This window comes from Spermophilus citellus, assembly GCF_964194105.1.
Source record: "Spermophilus citellus genome assembly, chromosome: 19".
Taxonomy (NCBI): domain Eukaryota; kingdom Metazoa; phylum Chordata; class Mammalia; order Rodentia; family Sciuridae; genus Spermophilus; species Spermophilus citellus.
Window position 1 is genome coordinate 17,330,371 of NC_138201.1, and position 26,120 is coordinate 17,356,490.

General features: G+C 41.4%; 1 protein-coding gene across 5 annotated transcripts in view; it reads left to right on the plus strand.

Moving 5' to 3' along the window:
• The window catches only part of PPARG (peroxisome proliferator activated receptor gamma), a 139,255-nt gene that overhangs the window by 40,722 nt on the left and 72,413 nt on the right, over positions 1 to 26,120 (plus strand). The window contains exon 1 of one of the 5 annotated variants that reach the window (XM_081276294.1): positions 24,155 to 24,366. The exons of the other annotated variants lie outside the window; for them this stretch is intronic. Within the exon in view, the coding sequence (XP_081132420.1) occupies positions 24,285 to 24,366 (82 nt within the window). The 5' untranslated portion in view covers positions 24,155 to 24,284. Of the gene's footprint in view, positions 1 to 24,154; positions 24,367 to 26,120 lie in introns of those variants that run through there. 5 annotated transcript variants of the gene reach the window in all.

Genomic DNA, 26,120 nt, shown 5'->3' on the forward strand with positions numbered 1-26,120 from the left:
TCAGGGTGGAATCTTGGCAGAGGAGGTCGCCGTCAGGAAACCAGCATTCTGTTTATATTTAGATAATTTTCACGCATGGCCTCTGAACACTTGGTCCAGAAGAACAGAATACTTATTATGAGTCATCAGTTCACCTATTTCCAGTTAGGGGTTTGATTCCAAGTAGACTGGGAAGCGGGGCGGGGGCGGAATAAAGGCATTATCTCTTCTGACTTCGTGGGCCAGATTTATAGAGCGTGAGACGCCTGACAGAAGAGACAACAGACACCACAGCAGAGAAGGTTGTCCGCCAGCAGCTGGCCTGAGTGCTCCCTGCGCCACTGTCGACAAAGCCCCCAGAGAGGCAGGGATTCCCTTCTGTGGCAAAGAGCAAGACCGAACACTGTCCCGCAGTGTAGACGAGTGAGTTGGAGAAGGTCTTTCATGCATAGATCCATATCACAGAGGATGTATGAAAGCCAAGGATTTTCCAGCCAAGAATGGCACTCGCTGGTTTTTGTTTTTTGTTTTTTTTTTTTTTTTTTTTTTGGACTTGACTTTTAAGTCATCAGTCACTGGTCAAGTGGAAATTTGAAACTTTTTTTTTTAAATATATTTTTTAGTTGCTGATGAGCCTTTATTTTACTCATTTATTTATATGTGCTGCTGAGAATCAAACCTCAGAGCCTCACACAGGTGAGGCAAGAGCTCTACCACGGAGCCACCACCCCACCCGAAATTTGAAATTTGAGTGTCCTTTGTTAGCAACTAATCGGGAACAAAGTGAACAAAAACACGAATGATTCCTTAGGACACCAGTGGTGTGGGTAAAGCTCTGTCTTCCCTTGCATGATACACATACCATAAGGGTAAAATTGGAATAAATAGTATTAAGTCCTGCCAGACACAGTGGTGCAGGCCTGTCATTCCAGCAATTGGGGAGGCTGAAGCAGGAGGATCGAATGTTTGGAGTTGGCCTCACCAACTTAATGAAACCCTTAATTTTTATATATATATATATATATATATATATATATATATATATATATAGTATATATACACAAAATATATATAAAATGCATATATAATGTATATATATACAAAATATATATAATGTATATATACAAAATATATAAATTGTGTATATATTATAATTGATGATCATAGTATATAATGCAATATATTAATTATTAAAATTAATATATTAACTATTACATATATAATGAAGTTCTGCTTCTGGAGCCTACTCTGTAGTATAATTGTGTTGTCATTTTTTTCTCCTTAATTCTGATGGTCATTCCGTCCCTCATTGTCACTTCCACTCAAGGAGGATAAAAATGGATAATAGGAGTGGAGAATATCTATATTTGTAGCTCTGTTGGTTTTTAAATTATCTTTGGGACCTTTAGTATTTATCACTGAGGATGATTAATAATTAACTGGAGCCACAGAATGAAAGTTTGTACTTGCTGGGGAGAAACCAGCCGTGGGGACTTCTCTAATTCCAAAATAAGCAGGTGGTCGAGGTGGCTGGTTAAATGCTCGCAACTGCTAACACTTCAGCGTGTGGTGCTGGGCAGGAACTCAGGGCCTCATGCCCGATAGGCAGGGCCTCTGCCTGAGCTGCAGCCCAGTCGCTGTTGCTGCTAGTCCTTGAGATCCATGATTGCAGAACAAGGTTTCCCTGGGAAAGCCGCGTTGCACGTTGTATATCTTTCTCTGATCATGACCAGGTTAGCAGTTATTTAACCCGTAAATGAGGTGTACGTTTTCTCTTGTTTTTATTGTAGAACAATATAAGTAATGTAGAATTTCCAAGTTCCCCAGGATGGGCTATATGGACAGTATTACGCAGCCACCACACCTGTCTGTTTCTAAAATGTTTTCATCACCCCAAACTGATACTCTGTGCCCACGGACAGAAACTCCCCATTGCCCATGTCTAGCCTGAGGTTACCTTTATTCTAACTTCTGTCTCTTGAAAGATGCCTATTCCAGTTATTTCATGTAAGTAGAATTGGACAGCGTTTGTTCTTTTATATGTGCCTCGTTTCACTTAGCACAGAGTCATCAAGGTCCATCTATACTGTAGCGTGTATCAGAACATCATTCCTTTTTATGGCTGAATAACATTCCCTTTTATGTGTAGACCCGTGTATATGTAACACACAAACACGTTTTGTTTATCTGTTCATCTTAGGTGGTTTTATCTTTTGCTATTGCACATAATGCTGCTGTGCCTATTGGTGTTCAAGTATCTGAGTTTCCACTTCCAGTTCTTCTGGGTACATGAGTCACATAGCTTACTAGTTCATTTTCCATGGCTATAACAAAATACGTGAGGTTGGATGACTTGCAAAGAAATGAGGTTTTAGAAGCTCAGGGGCATGGCACTGGCATTGGCTGGAGTTTAGTAGGACCTCATCACTGGTCTTGTCGAGTCCCTTCTCAGGCGCTCATGGGCCATGGGACATGTCATCTTTGGAGAAATGTCTGTTTGTCCTTTTTTTTTTTTTATATTCCTTCTGTCCTCCTCCCACTCCTCAGCTCGTTTTCTCGTAGACTCCCGCATAAAGTCAGAAATGTTCTTTCCTTGGCACGCAGGTGAATGTTTTCCGTCCAGCCTTCCACGGCTTCATAGGTTGGATTAAGGCCAAATGCTTTCCGTGCTCTTGCCAAAAATCAATGCCTGAGAATCTGCCCCTCCTCAAATGAAAAAGTTTTTTTCTGGATGCTTTAATGCCGTGGGATTCTGGAATTTTGTTCCTGAGTATCGGTTTGATGAGGCCACGGGCAGGATATGCTTCTCTGAGAAGCATTCTGGAAAAAAACGATGACTTCAAAGAGATCGTCTCCCTCTCAGACCGGGCTTCACAGATTCTTGGGGACTCACAAAGGTATCCCTGGGCTCCGAGAGTCGCACAACTTAAAGATGCTGTTTTCATTATCATCACAATCCACAAAGTCATTATTAAAGCCTGATTGTCTCGATTTAAGAACATTTGTATGGAATAAGACTTTGTTTACATCAGTTTTCTAAACCTGGGTGCACAGGACCTCTGCAGGGGTGAGAGGGCACAACATGGGCAGATCTGTAGAATCTTATTTTTCATTGAAAAGCAAACCGTATCGTTAAATTCAAGAAGGACTAATGAAAGCCAACCCCTCTCCTTTTACAAAGAAGGCCCAGAGAAGTGAAGTGACCGGCCCAGGAGAGCACAGCAAGTTAATAAAATCAAGCCCAAGTTCTCCAAGGCTTAATTCGGTGTCCCTTGTACTTGCGTGGGACTCCTGCAATGATCCTCCTGCCTCCTTTGGCTTCATAGTGTGGTGGGGAAACTGTCACTAAAACCAGGAGAGCTGTGAGGGAGACGGAAAGGTCATGTGAGATTTACAGAATGGTGACAGGTGGTTTCGCCTGGCCTGACGGCCCAGGGGATTGCTTTTGTATGTGGTCAGGAGAGGAGCTACCTTACAGGAGCTGAGTGTGCGGTGGCACAGAGGAATTCAGGCATGAAGCCCCCAGGATTTAAGTGGAGGAAAGAAGACCGCGGAGGCTGCAGAGATCAGCAAGGACTAGATCATTCCAAGGCAGCTTGGGCTTGGCCATCAGAAGTCAGGACAGCATTTAAACGGGGGAGAGTTGTCGTCTGGTTTGCATCTTGAGACGTGAATCTGGCTACTGTGCGCAGAATGACTGGAAGAGATAAGAGCAGACAGGACACCTGCTAGGAAGCTACTGGAAGGTGAGAGGGGAGAGCAGCTTGGATGACGGTGGAGAGACTGGACGTGGAGAGAAGTGGTTGCTGTGACTATTTCAACAAGCAGAGTCAAAAAGAATTTTTATGATTGACTGCATATGGGTATTAATTAGCACAGGCCATTAGGACTTTTGCAAAAGAGATTTGTGGATGATCAGCTGGGAGATTGGAGGAGCTCACTAGACGAGCATCGGTTTGGGGAAGTAGATTTGAACACAGACTTTGACCTGTAGAGTTTGAGTTGTGTGCAAGCCCCTTCCTCACTAAGGATTGAACCCAGGGCCTTGTGGATGCCAGTCAAGCTCTCTACCACTCCTGCACCCCTTACCCCCACATTATTTCTTTTAATCTTCACAAAAGTCCTGTTTTACAAATGAAGAAACTTAAGACTCACATGTCTTTCATGAAGTTACATCCCTAGTATATATCAGGTGGTGCTGGGATTTGAGTTTAGGCTTATTTAATTTAATATTTTATCTTATTTATGGTACTGCAGTTTGAACCCCGGGCTGCTCTCCCACTGAGCTATATCCCAAGCCTTTTGATTTTATTGAGACAGGGTCTTGCTCAATCGCCTCATCCACGGGACCTTCCTGCCTCCGCCTAGGCATAGCTAAGTTTAGAACCGACCTTCTTTGTGTTTCCATACCTCCCTGGAAGTCAAGACACCTGTCTTCTCTCTCTTGCTGCTCCTCTAAGAATGCACTCAGACTAAGCCACTTATCATACTGCTTCAGAGCACAATGATTTATTTCCATTCACTCTGTCCCTCCACCCCCATCAAGAACTCTTCCTTCTTCCCTGTCTCCATTGCTCCACACCTTCCTCTTCTCTTCATCCATCCAGTTGTTAGTTTGATCAGTTAACCAGACAGTAGTCTGGATTGATGCAATAGTCTTGGAGGTTCTGTTGAGTGACATGGATGCATAGTAGCATAGCTGCCTGGCCCCTGCCCTTCTGGAAGCCACGTTCCTGGACTAGCTGAATCCTGCTCCCCATACCCCCCCTCGCTGAAACCCCATGACCAGGGAGCCTTTTCCACGCGCCGCCCCATTTTGACATGTTCTTCTGAATCCCCAAGAAACTTCATCGTTTCCTGGCAGAGAAGCAGGCCCACCTTGTAACATCCTCTTCTTTGAAGGGCTGGAATTCTTTTTCAAGTCATGAATCACACTGTTGAACTATTTACCTCTTCACAGCATGTATGTCCATCAAGATTCTAAATTCCACGAGGGCAGACTCTGTATCTCCCAGAGTATCTTGTGAGTGAAGAATTTGGATCTCCCCCTTCCTTTGGCATTGGGGATGAGTCCAGGGATTTGAGCGTGTTAGGCAGGTGCTGTACCACTGAGCCACGACTCCAGACTCTTTAATTTTTTTCTTTCTGAGAAACAGTCTCACCAAGTTGCTAAGATGGCTTCAAACTTCCTATACTTCTGCCTTGTTCTCTTGAATACCTGGGTCTACAGGTATGGGCCATGGGGCCCAGGTGGTTGTCTTTATTTTTTTTTATTATTATTATTATTTTTTTACTAAATTCTCTGAACAAATATTTGCTGATTTGAGTTAAATATTTTACAAGATGATTTTAATCTGATCGAATAATCTAGGTCAAATTGCATATCTTCTGTGTCAGTTTTCAGTAAAATGCAAATAGCCCTCACCTCTAAACACTGAATAAGTAATATATGTAAAAGTGCTTTGTAAACTCTAAAAGATTATATAAGTGTTACTGATTATCTTGGCCCTTGTGATCAGAGTTACCCTATCCCAGGTCATTCCAATAAACCTTCCTGCCCCAACTTTTACTTCAGTTAGTCAATTGATCTATTTTTATCTCTATCATTCTGTCATCTAGCTCCTTACAGTGGAACACATTTATTTACTCTAAGTTTATTTCTAATTTTTTTTCTTTATTTCGTTTGCTCCTAAATATGTCCTTATTTGTGACCCCAGACTCAGATGGTAAGACCTGTTGTCAGACAAACCCGATCTCACGGATCCCAAGGGCCCCTCATACGCAAAAGTGGAAGGAATACAAATTATTGTTCACTATCTTGCAAAGTTGAGCAGCTTCAGATTGACAGAGTTTGTTGTCAGGAATTAAATGATGAGAGTTTTTTTTTTTTTTTTTTTAGTTTGTTTTAGAATTCTGTGTACTGTCTAAAGTATATGTCAGGGCTGGTACCATCAAAGCATGTATTGCCTCAGGCCACACTTATGGGACCTTGGCAGACTTGGTAATAACCCCCAAATACAATGATCTCACTAAGTAAGGCTTATGATTCAGAGTTCCCAAGTGCTAAGAATATACTGAATTGAATTCTTCCCATTTTTGCTGTTTTCGCAGTGTTGGTTCATTGTAATTAAGGAACTAAGCTTTATTTCATTACCCTCATTGAAATAAGCTGTTTCGATCATTTGAAAAATATTTTTACTAGGATAATTGTTTGATCTAGCTTTTTTAGAAGATGGTTCCCGTGTGGTTAATGTCTCTCCCACCTTAGATAGCCTGAATACATACATTGGCCTTCGTTATTGTTATTTATGTTGAAAGACATTAAAATGAGATTGGTAATCCAGATGGGCATTGCTTACTTCACATCTGATTCCTTGAAAAATGGCCAGATGCAACAATTCTTAATGCAAGAGAAGCCTGGGGCAAGAGCGTCGAAATTCCCAGTCTCCTTTGCAAAACAACTGCCCCATGTGAACCTTCAGTGTTTAAAAAAAAAGAAAGAAAGAAAAAGAAAATTCATTGCACCACATTCTGATCATAGATTTTTCAATAATTCATATAATACCTAGATTACTGAGGTAACCATCAGAGTGGAAGGCAATGCATATGGGGCCAGGAGACAGCTATGACAGCAGTGACCTAGTTTCTAGTGGCCAGGACCAAGAACATCATGATACCTCTCTCCTCTCTATATGTCCACACCTTGCTTAATCTTAAAGTGACAATGACCTGGTTTGCATGTGACAGCCACAGTTTATGTTCATTGTCCCTCTCCACTCTTCAAATATATTATTAGTCAAATATGTATATTATTCTTCAAATATATCCCTATTTGGGTGATAAAAATACCGGGTCATCTTAATTTAATCCCTTCATCTCAGAGACGTTAATCTGCAGGGCAAAGGATTGGGAATGACGAGAATGTATTACAGAGGACAATGATATTCAGGAAGAGAAGTACAGGAACCAGAAAGCTACTAATCAGAATTCTCAGTAACAAAGAAGCCAGGAGGGTAGCGGTGTGAGCCATTAGTCCCACTACTGTAGAGGCTGAGAAAGGAGGATTGCTTGAGTTAGAGGCCAGCCTGGGCAACACAGTGAGACCCCACCTCAAAAAAAAAAAAAGAAAAGAAAAGAAATTCTCAGCAATAAGATGAAGGTTGAGCTGCAAACTGATACATATTTATGAACACATCCTGAGCCTCACAAGATACACCAGTTTGGTGGTTGCTCTTGGGAAGTTAGGGGGAGATGAAGGATAATAACCGGGTCAGGAGCTTGTGGTATCTTTGATGCAGTCCTACCGTTAAGCTTCCTGTCTGAGGTTTTCCATGTTGTGTTTCACCTCTTGATGCTCTTTGAGGACCTAGTGATGCTGATGTCTAATAAAAACACTTCAGAGGAAAAAAAAAAAAGATGGGAGATAATGGTTCTTTAGAAAAATGGAAAGGTTTACATTATTCTAGATAACTCTGCTTTTCTTTTGAAAAAGCTTAGCTAAACATCCCTGCCACTTTGCTTAGTAATCTACTCTGAAATTTAATTTTGTCAACCATAGAAGTAAGATTATTGTGGATGTGTTTTTCCCTCCACAGAGTCCTCTGGATTTATAGCTGTTATGTTTAATAATCAATTTGGTATAGCATTTATATTTCATTTAAAGTAACTTTTAGCAAGTATAAGAGCAATCGCTACTATTGCAGAGTGTACAGAAAAATACCTACTAAAAAAGGATCATTCCATCACCCAGAGAAAAGTTAGCATTGTGGTATAATTCCTTTCTACTTTTAAATACACACACACACACACACACACACACACACGGAGTATTTTCTCTTATTTTGTATTTATTTTTCACAGTGTTGGGGATCAAATCCAGGAACTGTGCAAGCTAGGCAAATGATCTACCTGAGCCTTACCCCAGCCCATATCTGTGTACTTTAACATTTATTCAATCAAGTGCTTAAATTATAACCTTGAGGAAGATGCTTTTAATGTTCTGGTAACAATAGGAGAAACTAATCATTCACATAGAGATTTTTTCTGTTTTGTTTTGGAAAAGGGTCTCACTGTGCTGACCAGGCTGGCCCCAATCCCCTGGGCTTGGCCGGTGCTCCGTGAGACCCACGAGTAAGACCTTAGGATCAGTCCCCAGCGCTCCTCCAACCAAAAAAATTGTCGTTATAACTTTCCCAAACCCTTGGGCTCAAGTGGTCCTCCTGCCTCATCCTCCCTAGTAGTGGGATTATAAGAATGCACCAGGAGCCTGGCGGCGGCATAGCGCTTTAAAACATGAAGTTTTAGGTAACATGTTTAATGCTAATAATACCCATCTAAGGCAGAGAAGGTACCATTTCTCTTTCTGCACGTGGAAGAATGGGAGCCTGGAAGCGTCCAGCGACTTACCTAGGGACCCTGGGCACCAGGAGATCCTGAGCTAGAACCCTGCCCCTTTACAATCCAAGGCTTTTTCTATATATAGCTCAGGGACTTGATCATACTCAAAGTTGCAAGCACCAAAAGATGGAATCAAATCTAAGGAACTAATTATGAGCAATTGATTATTTAGCTGGAAAAAAGAAAACCAAAGGAGAAGAATATTGTGAATGATATTCTTTAGGTATGGACAAGAACATTTTCCAAAGAAAGAAAACCATCTTCTGAAAATAAAACAAGGGGATTGAGCTTCTTATGAATATTTAAGTTTGGGGCAAGGTACTTTCCTAGAAGCCTTTAAACCTACAGTGTCTTATTCATTTGGAATTTAAAAATCAGTCAATCAAATCTTTAACACCTAACTAATGCCATATTTAGAATTGTCAGTGAAGCAAAAGGCGTCCATACTCTCACATGTTTTCAAAGGACTTAACCTATAGAAATAAAACAAGGATGGAACAAATTGGGTCTAAATTACAGGGTGTGGACTCTACACAATGAATTATTAAGGGGTAAGAACTAATGAATGGGCATTCACTGAGCATTTACTTTGTGCTAACCAAGAAAAACATATCATTAAGCATTATAGCCTATCTCAGAAAAGAAAACCAGAAACAAGTCCCATTGGATGGCAGAAAATAGGACTGTATACATTTATTCATCCATTAATGCAGCCGCTCAACATTTATTGAGCACCTACTGTATATACCACAGGCACATCTATCTACCATAAGCATCTAGAAATGAGTGGATAAATTCTTCTGAATAGAACTTAAGTCACACGTTAGGAAATAGTGAGCAATAAGATGGGCACGTGGGCGGGGGGACATGCATGCACATGTGCAGATGGCAGCAATAATAAGCCTATTCAAAAGTTAGGCTGATTCTCTTTAGGCACAAGAGTTAATAATAGAGGAGCCCTTCAGAATTTAAATTTACTGAAGAGAAAAGCACAAAGCAAATGTTAGATGCCTTCTAATCTACTCTCCTACCCTTATCTCTACTTGAAAAACAGGGAAATCAAGACCAGAGCCGTTGCAATTGGTGTAAGTTTATAAACCAAGTCCGTAGCATTACCGAAGGCCATGTGTGTGTTTTGTTGTTGTTGTTGTTTGAATTTTTCCCACTTTTTCGCCTTATCCCATTGTGTCTCTTAAAGTTAGCTAAAATGTTTTTCCTTCCTCCCTGCTCCGGTACCAAGTTGCACATCTTAGGTCCTCAGTAAAAGGTTGGGATTGTGATTGACGGTCAATCATTGATAGAAAAAAATACAGCTTAGAAGATGAATCTGTTCTGTGTCTCAGTTTCAGGGACGTCCTGTCTGCAAAATGCCAAAAGCCTCCATAGGCCAAGAGGACACAATTTGGAATAAATGTTTCGCAGTCACAACACTCAAGGACCATGTCTTAAACTGAACTCTGTCACCTAACTGGCTGTGGCATTTTGCACTAGCCTGTTTTTTCTAAATTAATAAAATGAGAGGGTTTAGGAAGATTTCTGAAGTCAGTTTCAGTTTTATAGCTATGTTTAAGTAACACTCAAGTACAACACAGATGTCAAGGGAAGTTTTTTTCTTTTTAAAAAATTTTTTGTAGTTGTGGATGAACAGAATTTGGGGTAATATTTATTTATTTATTTATTTTGGCATTACAATTGGACAGAATATTTTTTATTATTTATTTTCATGTGGTGCTGAGGATCGAACCCAATGCCTCACGCATGCTAGGCGAGCGCTCTACCACCGAGCCCCAGCCCCAAGTGACCCCCCAAAAGTTTTTTTCTTAATGATTTCTCAGTGTTCACCTCATTTCTATTGTAATTTGCACAAAATCAGCCATAAATTCTTTACATTACTCTTAAACATCTGCACAACCAGAAAAATTAAAAGATGACAAGTTACAAGACCCTTCACATTCAAAGTAAAAGTGCCAAGTGGAAGCCACCGCAGTCACACATGCTTCCTGGGGTTTGGCACTTACTTTCAGCGCCACGTATATTTGATTAAATTTTCCTGGAGGCTGGGGATGTTGCTCCATGGTACTTCCCTTGCCCAGCATGCACCAGGCCCCAGGTTCAATCCCCAGCGCCACAAAAATATAGTAAGGAAGATGGGGATTCTTCTTAAAACTGTATAGACTTTCCCTAGACCTTTCTCTTTTTCGAACTCCGCTGTGAAACGTGCCTTTCTACAGCATTCCTGGATCTCATGTGGCCTCTGCTTGAGTCACAGGAATCATTCACGTACGAAATGGCTACCTTTGTCCTTACCAATCGTGGGTAGCTGGAGTGGCAGTGCAGGGCACAGGGAAATCACAAAAATAAACTGTAGCACTGAAAACTGCTTTCACCAGTGTTTGGTTATAAAATCATCCAGGTATATTTCTTTTTAAAAAAAAAAAATTTTAAATTATAAATGGATCTTTTATTTTACTTATTTATTATGCAGTGCTGAGGATCCAACCCAGGGCCTCACACATGCCAGGCAAGTGCCCTACCACTGAGCCACCACCCCAGCCCCCAAATACATATTTCTTTTTCATTAAAGCAAAAGCAAAATTTAAAACATCGCATTGGGGTTATAGCTCAGTGGTTAATTGCATGCATAGTATGCACGGAGCCCTGGGCTTCAATCCTCAGCACCAAAAAAAAAATAAACAAAATGCAGAGAATTAAAAACTTTGTCAAAAATTAGAATCTACCTGTCCATCAACTGCAAGGATATACAAAATATGCTGTGTCCATACATGGCTTCATCTAGACAGTTCAACAGTAAGAACCAGTGAGCTCTTCGCACACGCTACAGTGTGGATAAACCCCAAAGACATAAAGTGCAAGAAAGTCAGGCTCGTGGAACCCTGTGATCTGTGACTCCGTTTGTGTGCGGCGTCCAGTGAAAGCAGCAGAGCTATAGACACAGCAAAGGAGATCAGTGGTCTCCTGGGATGGGGGGCTGCGGGGGTCGGAGGGGGGTGAAACACCAGGATTGGATGTAAATGAGCAGCAGAGATCCTACCAGGTGAACGTGTCCCAAGACTGACTCAGGGTATTGGTTGCAAAACTAAGTAATCTATACCACCGCAGTCCATTGAATTACACATTTGAAATGGTCAACCTTGTGAAATGTAAAATACACCCCAATAAAGCTGTTGAGAAAAGGGCTTCTTAGGGCTGGGGTTGTGGCTCAGTGGTAGAGCACTCACCTAGCACGTTGGAGGCCCTGGGTTCGATCCTCAGCACCACATAAAAATAACTAAATAAAATAAAGGTTTAAAAAAAAAAGAAAGAAAAGGGATTTTTATAAAGAGCCATAGGACTTCCTGAGAATATTTATCTGCTAGATATCTGCCTCTCCCCAGCCCACAGCAAGGAGCCTCAGTTGAAACAGAAAATGACTATCGTAGTGGAACCAGGGAATGGGTCTAACTTTGACTGTGTCTCTCACTCTGTAGTAACCTTAGACAAGGCTGTGGGCCCATCACTGAACCTTATTGTGCCTTCGTTTCCCCTTCTGTAAATGAACACCTCTGTGCCTCAGTTTCCCCAGCTAGCTCTACACGAAGAGGAAATTATGAGTGAATGTGCTCTAGCATTCCCTGTACCTATGACAGTCCCCTCCTACCATTTCTGTTTATCCCTTTCCCAATACTCTCTTCACGGCCCCTTCCTATAGCCCAGCACATGGATGGTCCCGTGAACTCTTGGTCCCCAAACTTTCTTGACCTTGATGCGTAGGGCTCTGGGGTACACTGTTCCCAGAAAGTCTGTCTGAAAGTTCCCTGCTGAACCTATCGGCATATCATTCCGGAATCTCCCAGAGGCTACGTTCTCATCGTCGGTCCCTCCCTTAAAGGAAGGTCTCCCACACAGCATGGTACACTTCACCTTCAGGCGGTACACAAGGGAAACAATGGTCCATACAATGGGAATCATCTCCTGTGGGAGAACCCGGCCCATTGTTTTCTCGGCTCTGCGCCTGGCTTTGGAGCTCCGAAGAGATTTTGGCTGGTCCACCTCCACGGATTCCTAAGTCACAGTTAAGCAATCTGGCCTCCTGCCCACCCCGTCTCATTTCAATGTGTAGGATATTTGTCAATCTGCCCAGAGTTACTGTAGGCATTTTAAGCGCTTCATCTGAAAGTGTGCAATAGATAACAAAGAAAAACATAATTAGAAGGAGGACTGAGTTAAGGCTCAATGTTATTTTAATTTTGTGGGGAGTAGGTGGGTGGGTGGGAGGGAAGTCCCCTTATTTGGAGAATTGCAAAAGTTATTTCTTGTCTGTCTTCCTGTTTTAATCTTTGCTTCAGTTAAAAATGTTTCTAAATGCTTCAGATGAAAAGTTTATTAAAATGGAGCTCCTTTTTTGGAAATATAAAAACATAACATCTTCCTCGGGCTTGGGGTCTCTTCTGCAGAAAAGCCGCCCTGGGTATGAGGAGCAAGCTGAGTGGCTGGCCTGGGGTTTAATTAGCCCACAAACCTGCCCAGGATCCTAGACTCTCTTCCCAAAGCCACAACTCCTCCGAAAGAACCCAAGTTTGTATTCTAACTATCCTGCATCATTTTCCTTAATGATATAACCACTTGCAAAAAAAATTGAAAACTCTCTTAATGGAAATTTCTAGGTAAAAATGAAGCATGCATTATATCACTTAGGGGTTGGTTGGCAGTTGTGAATAGACAACAAAAAGAAAAAAGATTAGATATCTGAAGAACCAGGAGCATGGGTATTGCTTGTAACTGTCAGAGGAAAACAACAACAACAACAAAAAAAAAAAAAAAAAAAAAAACAAAGACTGAAGGTTAAATAAAAGTTTTTAAAGTAACTGAGAAAACATTCTCAACAGCAGGCTAGGGAGCCTGCCTGGATCCCGGCTGGACTTGGCCACCCATCCACATAAGAAATAGACCAACGGTGGAAAAGTGAATTTTAGGTAGTTTGATCAAACGGTGAAGAAGCAGCTGCTTCCCTGGCTACCAGGAATGAAACTTAGGTCTGTGTTGTATGATGTGAACATTCAATGAATGGAGGAAACAGACAGGCCTAACCAAGAAAGTGTGGTATTGAAGACATCAATTTTTTTTTTTAATGAAAGAGATCAAGTTAGACCTTTAGTCTTCCCTGAAGGAACTGTGTTGGGCCAGTTAGAAAGAATGTCCTACCTCTGGACTTGAGTTCTTGTTTCCTTTAGATATGCTACTTTGGATTCTAAGGTATTTGGTTTCATTAGCGATTAGACTCTCTTCTTGGGAGGCTGAGGCAGGAGGACCATGAGAGGCCAGCCTCAGCAAGTTTTAATAAACTTGTCTTTTCCTGAATCCACACATTGAATTTCCAAAAGGAAGTGTTCCTGATTCTATCACTCAGCTAGTATCTCTATCCAAGAGAGCTGCCTTCAGGAATTAAAGCTGTGTGATTTCCCTGAAATATGCAGTCCACCCGGCGGTGAAGAGTAGAGAGAATGAAAACCAGTGGCCAGTACTACAGTATGTGGCGTGCATGTAGTTGACACCAAAATAGGACTTCAGTGGCAGTGATTATTATTTACCCTTCTCTCAGGTCACCTACTTATAGAAGAGTGATTTGTTTGTATCTTGTTCCTCTTTACTAAAAAGTAGGGAAAGGGTTTGAGAACCGAAGCTCAGCCTTCCTCTTTGTTCTAGTCCTAGTTATGTGATACTGAAATGCTTTGCTTGGTGCCTCATTGTTCATCATCTAATCACAAACTGGCCTCATTGGCTTCCAAGTATGTTTCCTTTCAAACTCAAGAGTTTTTATGAAGTCTAAGCAAGGTTTTTGTGTCTTAGGACATTGAGCACAGCATCTGACAGAGTAGTCGCTCAGTAAATATGGAATCTAAATGTTAAAACTACTTTATATCTTTTTCAGTCTTATTGTTTTCACCAATGTGGTGAAAGATCTGTTCTACAGCTGGGCATAGTGGCTCACACTATGTAATCCCAGTGATTCAGGAGGCTGAGGCATGAGGATCAGGAGTTGGAGGCCAGCCTTGACCATGTAGGGAGGCCCCATCTCAAAATAAATTTAAAAAAAAATGGGGGCTCAGAGGTGGGGGATGGAGTTGTAGCTCAGTGTTAGAGCACTTGCCTGGCACATGTGAGGCACTGGGTTCTATCCTCAGCACCACATAAAAATAAACAAATAGAATAAAGGCAGGCTGTCCATCTACTACAAAATAAATAAATAGTAAAAAAAAAAAAAAAAAAAACCACCTCAGAGGTAAACGTGCTTGCCTAGCATGTGTGAGGCCCTGGGTTCAATCCCCAGCACCACACACATACACACACAAAAAATTTCTATAAATTTGAATGGAGAGTCCAAGATTGGGAGAGAGAATTTATAGTGTTATACTAATGAATGAAGATTAAAGAGACAAACTTTTAGGTAATTGACCTAATATACTATTAACTGTTTGATGAATCTTAATTGAAAAGTAGTTATAAATAATATATTCTATATGGCTTATTATTAATTGTCATCAAAATTCAGTTCATTATGCACTGATTTTAGGGGTTTTGGGAACCCCTAAAATGTAGTTCCTTTTAACATAAGAGCAATAAGATTGCTGCTTGGTGACTGCTCTTACTATTTTATTAATCAGACATCATGTATAAGATTTAAGGTTTTGATTATAAGAATTCATAATTAGTGTAATTTGAGCACCTATTCTGTTCCAGGCACTGATTTACATAAATCACCTCTAATTCTCAAAGCTGCTCTATCAGATGAGAAAACAAGAGTCTTAGCAAGATAAAGTGGCCTCTTCAAAGTGAAAATATTTTGTTTGTTTCTTTTGGTACTGTCGATTAAACCCAGGTGTGCTTTACCATTGAGCTACATCCCTAGTTCTTTATTTTTATTTTTTTAATTTTTAAAATTTTGAGATGGGAATCTTACTGAGCTGCTGAGGGCCTTGCTAAATTGCTGAGGCTGGCCTCAAACTCATGATCCTCCTGCCTCAGCCTCCCAAGTTACTGGGATTATAGAAGTTCACCAGTGAGCCTAGCCACGTAAATAGGGTTTTAAATGGTAGATCTCCAACTCAAACCCAGGTCTGACTATATTAAACCAACTAAAGACAAATAAGGAAAGCTCTAGAGCCAAACATTATCACCAGGTTTTGACCCAGGGCCTTGTACATGCTAAGTAAGTGCTCTACCACTGAGCTACAGGCCCAACCCCAGGTTCCATGTTGAAGTCCTCTTCCAATAATTGCTATTATTTTCTTTTCTGCTTCGAATGACCACCCAGCAAGGTTTTGAGTTTCAAATGATATAAAACACTGTTCAGCTCAAAGGTACTTTTTTTTGGTTAGAGTGATATTACCCTTTTCGCATGGTAATCTTGATTATTTTCATAAAAGCAAGGAACTGTCATTAGGAAGGGGAAAAAAAAAAAAACTCTGTTGGTATTGGGAGAACCCCAGAATACTGGGGTGACTCATGCAGAATGTATGAAATAAGGACATTAGTCAGCAAAGTGAATTCCTGAGTCGCTGTTCCAATATCATCAAATTTTAATCACCACGACACTATTGAGTGCTTACTTTGTATCCAGACTCTGTGATGAACTATGGCATTTGCATGGGTCATTTGTCCACATTACCTGAATCACCTCGCGGCAGATTGAATGCTTCCAATGCTGATAGGCTTCTACCGTGATTGCTGCCATTAAGGATAATGGGTCCGAACATTGATCTGAACAGTTTGGAGCTCTGAACTGCGAATCAGGTTCAAACTCTGCCACTAATTATCTTGGTAATGCCTTGGGCAAATCATTTCATTCCTTTGGAACCCATTGACCACATATGAGAAATTACAATATGATCGTATTAATCTCCCTGGTACTCTTTGTGAGTCATGGGATGTCAGTAGCCTCATATTTTCTTCAATGCAATCATGACATTGGTAAATTGCTTTCCCCCTTGGTACCGTGTATTGAACCTAGAGGTGCTCTACCACGGAGCTACATTCCCAACCCTTTTCTTAAAAAAAAAAAAATAATAATTTTCTAGTTGTAGATGGACACAATACCTTTATTTTATTTATTTATCTTTAACGTGGTGCTGAGGATCGAACCCAGGGCCTCACACGTGCTAGGCAAGCGCTCTACCACTGAGCTACAGTAACCCCAGCCCCTCAACCCTTTTAATTTTGAGACAGGGCCTTGCTAAGTTGCTGAGGCTGGCCTGCAAGTTGCAGTCCTCCTGCCTCAGCCTCCCAAGTCGCTTGTGCCACCACGCCTGGCTATAAATTGCTTCTTTTACGTAAACGAAACCTGCCATTCCCTGTCTCCTAGTTTGCTGTGGCATCTGGGGATTCCTAGTATGGTTCACCCGTGAGACGGTGTTACTTAAGAAATGTCCATGTAAATAATCTCCAAAATTTAATTGATAAAATCTGAAGTCTGACAAAAGATGCGTGCCTTAGAGGGTTAGGATTTCCCACAACATGTGTACACGTCAGTCGATAGTATGGCTCGTGGTATTTTATCATGCAAGAAACCCAATTACTGGAGAATTTCAGATGTTACTTGCAAAGACACGTTAACATAGCTCAGGCAGTAGTCTTTGGTTCAAAGGTGCAGTAATTTGAAAAGCGTTTAGTTGATCCCTAGAAAGTGGTTAGACAGGTTAGGCTCTTTTTCAGGTATTACAAAAGTTAACTTTTGAAGGAAAAAAGGAAAAGAAAGAAAGTTTTCAGTTGGTTTTTCTTTTCAAGGCTTTTCATTTACTATTGGACATTATTTTTCCACATGAAAGTGCCTTATATACTGTCCGTTTGTTATTGGGTATGATAAGGACATAGTCTCTCTGCATCAGAACATGAATAAGAGTACAATATATAGCATTTCCATTAAGCTACAAATAAACCAACTTCTGACATTATTCAATATCTTCACATTAGAACCCAAAGAGAAGCCAGACATAGTAGCACATGCCTGGAATCCCAGCTACTTGGGAGGCTGAGGCAGGAGGATCACAAGTTGGAGGCCAGCTTCAACAGTTTAGTGAGACCCTGTCTCAAAATATAAAATGAAAAAAGGGCTGATGATATACTCTGGTGATAGAATGCCCCTGGGTTCAGTCCTCAGTACCACAAAACAACAGCAACAAAGAGACCTTAAAGATTTTGCTCTTTTGTAAAGAGGCCTTCTTACTCTAGAGATGAGAGATATAGATCCAAGGAGCTGAGAATTTGTGGCGGAGACCAGATTAGAACTTACAACCTCGCCTTTCTGGCTCAATGTCAGTGTTCTTTTCCACTGCTTCATTGTTAAACACTTTTTAAAATATTACATGTACATCTGCTGGAGTGTAGGCTTCAAGTTAGCATCATTTTATTGTTTTTATTTTAAATCAAAATAATATAGTTCTTAACAAAATTACAGTTTGCTTGGAATTGTTTTTTGTTTTTGTTTTTTGAACCCAGGGGTGCTTTATCACTGAACTTCATCCCCAGCCCTTTTTATTTGTTTTGAGATAGAGCCTTGCTAAATTGCTGAGGCTGGCCTCCAACTTGTGATCCTCCCACCTCAGCCTCCCAAGTTGCTGGGATGACAGGTGTGCGCCACTGCACCTGGCAAAATCACAATTTTTGACAAAAGAAGATTGGATTCTGCCTTTCAAAAAAAGAAACGAGGCAGATGGATTCAAACGTCTCCTCTGTCAATGGGAATATATGGCTGGCGGTGATGGCTAGGGTAGAATTTGCATCTAAGATACAGGATTATTTGTTCTTCTCAAAGGCATGAGTCCCCTTGGCACAGTCCTCCCCTGCTGTCTCCTTCGTGACTATGAAGAAACCCTGAGCTGATGCAACCACCCCTTGGAGATAAGGTTCCAAGCCAACTGCACTTGTGCTAGGAGAAGGCAGCTGTCCTGGGTGAGGGTAGAAGGTGGCTTAGGGTGACATGCTGGTGGTTGCTTTGGGGCCTTAGAGGGAAAATGAAGTCTTGTTGGAACAAGAAGAAAATTGATGCTGTTATCAGTTGATTAGGTCTCTTTTAAGCTCCTCCTTGAATGGTGCATGTGACACAGATGTGGCAATGAGCTCTTCTTTCGCCACTCTTATGATCAACAAGACCAATAAACAAGATTTTAGTGCCAACCAGGTACTGTGCTAGGCTCTGGGGATACCAAGAGGAGGGAGCTGTCGGGGTGCTCCTGGGCTCTCAGGAGCTGACGTCAGTGTTAGCAGCCCTTATATATTTCAGTGAAGCCAATTTTTAAATGAAGTTATGGCAGAAGAAAAAAAAATCTATACCTACTATTCTATACCAATGCTACCAGAGCCTGTTTGACCCAAAAGAAACCAATCAAAGCAAGTTTAGAAATCCAAGTTCAGTCTAGAGGACAAATTCCAAGTCAAAAAAGGCAAGGTTTTCATTAACCTTTAAGACTAAAGTAATGTAAAATATATTTAATATTCTGAGCCGGGCTTGATGGTGCACGCCTGTAACCCCAGCAACTGGGAAGGCTGAGGCAGGAGGATCGCAAGTTCAAGGCCAGCCTTGTCAACTTAGCAAGACCCTAAGCAACTTAGTGAGATCCTGTCTCAAAATAAAAAATAAAAAGGGCTGGGGATGTAACTCAGAGATAAAGAGCCTCTGGGTTCAGTCCTTAGTATACCCCCCCCAAAAAAAAAATCTGCATTATAGGAAGATTCTTTATAAATCATTCTAACAGTGAGTAACGCTAAAAATAACTTCATGGGGATAGAATACTGTGATTTTAACTAGAGGTGTTTAGGTCTTTTCTTCCTTTTTGCTATTGAACCATTCACAATTTTTATGTCTCATTGTGTTTTCCCAAATGTGCTAAGATTTTGGAAGTTTTTTAGTTGAGTAACATTTAGATTCTTCTGGCCAAGGGCTGGTTCCATAAAGTAACGTCACAGACGTCGCCTTCTCGGATACCAAACTGTCCATTTTTTTTTTTTCAAGTGTCACAAACCGGGAGAGCATTAAGTGGGCTTTCCCTCTCTTCCTTTTATAATCATCCTTCATTCTCATTCTTCGTTGTGCTGAAGCTACAGTGTTACACCCACAGACATTCCCAGCCCAGTGTCTCCCCGGTCCCAGGAGACAGGCCCCCTCTCCTCCTCTCCCTCGCACAAAGCCTCGGCAGGAGTCAAGTTCATTCTGTGTACAGCGCAGGAGAGAGGTGTTCTTTGACCGTCCCCTCACTCTGTAAAGTGACCAAGGATGACCCTTGAAGGGGCCTCCCCTACAAGAGGTACACAGAGCGGCTCCTCTATCGAGATGCAAGGTGCTCATCCCCCATCGGGGGCACCCTAGGCAAGATCTGAGGCTCCAGGAGTTTATACTGTGGCGTAATGCACCCTCCGCTCTTTGGCCTATTTCAGTACCACGTCCTTCTGATTTTGACATTCTGCAGAGTGGGACACTGAGGAATAGTGTGAAGACCTGGAAGGACAGGGACATTCACATGCACGTCAGAACCATTATGAATTTTCTTGTGATCACGTACCATCCGGTGATAGAAATGACTTCATTTAAGCAAATAATATTATTCTTTTCAATTTATTCCTTTTATCAAGATGCAGATATATTATTTCTGATGCCAGCGCAGGCCAGGTGACCTTCAAAGCTAACTAAACTGAAAGATACCTCCCCTAGGTCTCTTGGGGTAATTTTGGTCAATGCAGTTACAGGTGAACGATTGAGGAGGATCCTCGGCCTCTCAGTGTGTTTATCTGCGAGGCCTAGAACAACACCTGGCCCTTAGTAGGTGTTTGGTGAATATCTGACCAGTGAGCAGGCGGATGCTGGGCTGTAAACTGAAACTGTCTTCAGAATCTGGGAACAGAACAGGTGTATAAAAGAATAACAGTGTAATCTGTTCGATTCCATTTTCATCCACTTTAACATCCACGGGGGGCAAGTTATTTCTGAAATGACCTCCACTTCCGTGTGGTAGGACAAAAGGTTATCAGTAACGTGGATCAAACGATCCACACCGTACAGCTATGTCATGAGGACCTCACCATGTCAGATGTGTTGCCTGGCTGGTAAGCGCTGTCAAGACTGTAAACAGTGTGTCTGGAACCTGCTGAATGCCAGCCTCCACGCTGATCAAGAGTGTCAATTTTGTGTGTCAGCTGTTTCCACACTCTGTAAAATAACACCACAGTATTCGCAGCCCCTAGTTCAAGGCTTGCCACCTATTGTCAATAAATGCTGAGCTCACAAATGAATGCAATACAACAAATAAGAGAGAATTTTTTTTTTTTAATTTTTGCTTTCAAGTGAGTAACAGTCTGGCCCAGGGCAGGAAGGAATGCCCAAGTATGGCCAGTGTGTTAGCCGATCCGGGTGTGAGGGAATAATTAACTATTAGCAATGACTTCAATGGTAGAGTAACCGAAGCACAGAACTGCTAGAGACTTAGGAGGAAGGCCTGCCTCCCCAGGAGGTTGGCAAATTGATTGGCCTCTGAAAAGAAAAAGAGAGAAGAGAAATAACAGGAGGCAGAGAAATTCATTCCTTAAAGAACGTTTGAAAAGACTGGATCGGGGTGTCGCCCAAATAGTCACAGAGACCACAGTGCAACCTGAGAACTAGGCAATGCTCTTGGCCTGAGAAACAAAGATGCCCACAGAGAATTATGTGGCACAAGCGAGCTACATCTTCTTCCAGGGGTGTGGGAACAAGGGGAAGACAGGCACGGAGGGGTTGCCCACCATGACCATTGGCAGTGGAAAAGGAATAACATAGCCCCCCCCCCTTTTGTTTATACTGGGGATTAAACCCAGGGGTACTTAACCACTGAGTCACATCCCCAGCCTTTTTTTAATGTTTTATTTATTTCCAAACATGGAGAGGGAAGGAGAAACTCTTATTGAGAATTGAAAGGGTCTTGCTGAGTTGCTAAGGCTGGCTTTGAACTCAAGATCCTCCTGCCTCAGCCTCCCCATCCCACTGGGAGTACAGGTGTGAGCAAACACAGGCACTCTTTAATGTCCCTTGAAAGAGTTAACAGACTTTCCCCTTAAGTGACCTCTCACTCTATCCTTGTTGTGCCTGATTTATTAAAAGAGGCGATGTATACCCTTGTCAGAGTAGAAGACGGCAAGGCCAATAGTAGACTGGCTTGGGCGTGGGAGTCCTGCAAACCTAGATTCTAGTTCCAGTGCCAAATGGGATATATCCCCATTTGGCTGTTTAACTTGGAGAATGTACTTTTCTCATTTCTCATTTTATTAACATTCACTCTCTAATGGGATCCTTCTGCCAATATTGTGACCCTCCATACTCAACACGATCTTCAGAATATTTTAATAAAACTCTTCCTTTTTTCTTTTGGTGCTGGGGACTGAACTCACAGCCTCGTGCATGCTAACCACACGCTCTACCACTGAACTATACTCCTAGCCGTAATCACTTTAAAAAGTTGAAAAGCCGGGTGTGGTGGTGCCTGCCACCCATAATCTCAGCAACTCGGGAGGCTGAGGAAGGAGGATCGAAAATTTGAGGCAAGCCTCAGCAACTTAGCAAAACCCTGTCTCCAAATAAAAATAAAAATAAAAATAAAAATAAAAAAAAAGGACTAGGGATATACCTCAGTAGTAGAGCACCCTGGGTTCAATTCCTAGTATAAAAAAAAAAAAAAAGAGTCTGGAATATGCAGGCAGAAATGAGGAGACATTAGGGAATGAAGTGAGATATTGCCACTTCTTAGGAAATAAGGCTGCCATTTGCTCTTTAGTCTCAAATATGTCCTGGGACATTGAATGGTAGTTATCTATAGGCAGAGTGGGACTTCCATTTTTGTTCTATACTATTAGAAAGAAGTGTATTCTTGGCCTTTGTAAATGATTTTTGGTCTGTCTCAAATTCCACCAAGAACCTTACTTAGATTACATCACATCTGTAAGAAAGACAGCCTCACGTCTGGATTAATTTGGTATAAAAGTAAATTTCCAAACGTGGAGAGGGAAGGAGAAACTCTTATGGAGGATTCAAAGTCAATGTAGATAAAAACTAATCCTCCAGAGTGATAATTACCCCCATCATTTGGACTGTCAAGAAACTTGCTTTAACTTGAATTACATTAGTTCAGGGCTTTGGGGGCTTAAAGTAATGATGTAATTGCCCAAATCTCTACTTCATTGTGTGCTCTTCAGACCGGTTAAGCGTTATCCCATCGAGCTATTGCTCCATGATTGACAGGGAAACTTACACTAGTCCCCTTGAAGAATAAGTAGTTACTCAACCTAGATTAACCAGATATATGGTTATTCCACTTGGGGAATATCAGGATGAGTGTAATTCAGAGAATTATTGCCATCGGATATACTGCCCTCTGTGGGGGCACCTTTTAACACCCACAGCTCACTGCAGTTCCACTAGGCCGTCTGTATGACAAGACCTGCTCCCACATTAGCAGTTTGGCACGGTTCATGTTTATCCTTGCCAAAAAGGGCAAAGGCCTTGAGCAAGAAGCCAGCTTTTTCCTGATTACAAAACTGACCACAATTCCTCGCCAACTTAACAGGGCCAGTCTTTTTTTTTTTTCTTCTGGTAACGCATTATTCTTTTCAGAAGGAATCGAGTTTTTTCATTATGACATAGCATTTATCATTGAACCATCGACCGTTGAAACATGACTGAAGTGGCTATAGCTGGATAAACTTTAACTTTTTAAAAAAGCAAACCGTAACTGAAAATCAAAACCATATCAGGCCCTCCGTCTCTCGGCCGTTTATAGTTTTCATAGAATTTGGGTAGTAGTTGCTGTCACATTGGATTTTGTAAAACAGTCAACTAAATACCTTAGACATGTAACTTTGGGGTAGCATGCTGGTAGCAAAATTTAAAATATGAGCCGGGTGTGGTGGCACACGTCTATAATCCTAGCAACTCAGGAGGCTGAGTTAGGAGGATGGAAAGTTCAGGGCCAGCCTCAGCAATTTAGTGAGGCCCTGTCTCTAAACTAAAAAAAAAAAAAAAAAAAAAAAAAAAAAAAAAAAAAAAAGGATGTGGCTTGGTGGTTTAGGATCCTTGAGTTTAATCCCTGGTACAAAAAAAAAAAAAAATTCCAAAAGCATATCTGAAGCTAATATCATTTGGGGTGGAGGGGAGGAATACACACACACACACACACACACACACACACACACTTGAGATCCAAAATATTCTTCAGATAATTGAGATTCAACCAAGGATGGACACCTAGTGGATGGACACCTAAAAGAAACTTTACCCAAATAAGTTTCATTGCTATTTCATAACCCAGAGATTTTTAAGTTTTCCACTAAGAAGCGATAGATGTGCGTTTTATTGCAATTTTTTTAGATTTTTTTTTTTTTTAGTTGTTGTTGGACACATGCCTTTATTTTATTTATTTATTTTTACATGGTGCTGAGGATCGAACCCAGTGCCTCGAACGTGCTAGGTGAGCACTCTACCTCGGATCCCCAGCCCCAACCCATTTATTGAAATTTTAAAAAATCGATCAAATCCTGAAATGATCTCCGCTCTGATGATTCCAAGTGTTCCTGCCCCTCTCAAGACACAGAATGTGTGGGTCACTGGCGAGACAGTGTGGCAATGTTTTCCCTGTAATGTACCAAGTCTTGCCAAAGCAGCAAACATTATGACACAACATTCTGTCACAGCTGGCCCTCTCACAGGACGGTGCCAGCCGGTCCTTTCTGTGTTTATTCCGACCTCTCCCAAATATTCAGAAACTAACGTCTTGACTCGTTGGTGGTATTCACACACTCCTACCATCACAAGCCTTTTCCCTTTAATGGATTGATCTCTTGCAAGAAACAGACCAAACGTCAGTGTGAATGACGGCTCATCCCCATTCCACGCGGTTATGGGTGAAACTCTGGGAGATCCTCCTGTTGACCCAGAGGGCGATTCCTTCACCGGTTCACTGTCCGCAAGCACCTCACAAGGTAAAGGCGATTCCAGGTGCGGTGGCTGGGGATGCTTTGGGCATTTGCTTTGGGCACTTGCGTAAGGACGAAATTGCGCAGATTGTCTGTTTTCCATTTTATCCTTATTCTGATCCTTTTATGTGTATTCTCTGGTGTTTTAATGCGGAGTTTGCTACTGTAGGGTTCACTTATGAATGGATTCCAAGCCTCCACACAAACTCCTAGCCTAGTCTGCATTTTATATCTGTGTGGGGCTCTTGCTTCCTGGACTTTAAGTATTAAAGGTACATTTATACCCCCCAAAACAATCCTATTCATTTTTATTTCCTGAATTTACATGTGTTTCCTTCTTAGCTTATTAGAATACTGAAAGGGTCACTCTTTGCCCTTTTGATCTTGGACTTCAGATGCATCTAACAGCAGTTTTTGATCCCTCTTGGGCATTTTTATCCCTCTTAACGTCCTTTCATCATTTCTCAGTTCGACTTTGAAATCTAGGTATCTGTGTGTACATTTTATCTCCCCTAAAGATAAAGATTGCAAGCTCCCGGAGTGTAGGAACAAGTTCTATTCTGCTTTAGATTTCTTAGGATGCTTCCTAGCCTGGTGGCAAATGTATTGGAGAGGGGAAAAAAAAAAAAAGATAGTGGGTACCTCAAAGAAGGTCTTCTCTTAAGCATCTTATTTTACACATCAAGAAAATGAGGTCCCTAACAGGTTAAATGCATGCCAAGTCAATGATTAACTGTGACTTCTATTCAAATTTGTCCAATTCACACAGAAACGTAGTTTTTCAACCTTTCTTTCTTGGCTCTTGCTAAAGGTTAAGTTCTTCATTTGTCTAGCTCCTTCTACTGGAGTTTCTCAGGACAGTTTGTTCTGTTTTGCATTGTTTCGTATTTATTTCTGTATTTCTATTTGTTCCCTCTTTCTCTTCTCACAGAGCGCATGTGAAAACAGACGGTACTAACTAGGGGGATTCATGTTTTACAGTATAAGTGCTGAAGCATTCAAATGAAAGTCACTTCATGGTCGACATGGATGGCTTCTTAATCTTGTGATTTTTCTAGAAGCCTGAACATAGGGATCACAATTTTTTTAAAAAATGGAACTTTTTTAAGAATTGAGGGAAAAAAAGTCTCCTGAAGTAGTATTTTATTTTATTATGAGTGTGTGTGTGTGGGGTGGGGGGGGGTATTGGAGCCAGAACTCGGGGCCCCTTGTGCTCTACCAGTGACTGTCCCTCCATCCCACTCATTTGATTCATTTCTGTCATCTGAGGCTCTTAAATAGGATTTTAGTTCCATGACATTCTATTAAAAAGCCTTCTTCTATTTTTCTGTAAGCCATAAAAATTATTGCTATCTTCCTTTAGTGATTCATTTTAGCCTGCCTCAGGGCAGAATGTCCTGGATGTGTTGTGAAGTAACAGTTCTGAGTCAAAATTTGATAGTTTTGTCTCTTTCGGAAGAATATGTTTAGAATGCAGCGCAATAAATATTTTAGCTTGACCGGGGGCGCAAGTCCTGTTTGTGCAAGGGGTGATTATGTGATTCCAGCTAGTTTTCATTCTGTGCTAATCTCTGTTTTTATGCCCTGAGCATAATATTCTTTGAGTCTCAAATCCCTCCAAAAGAATAATCCATGGGGCAGGGGCTGGGGCCCATGGGGTTGGGGTGTGGCTCAGAGGTAGAGCACTTGCTTGGCATGTGTGAAGCACTGGGTTCGAATCTCAGCAACACAAATAAATAAATAAATAAATAAATACCAAC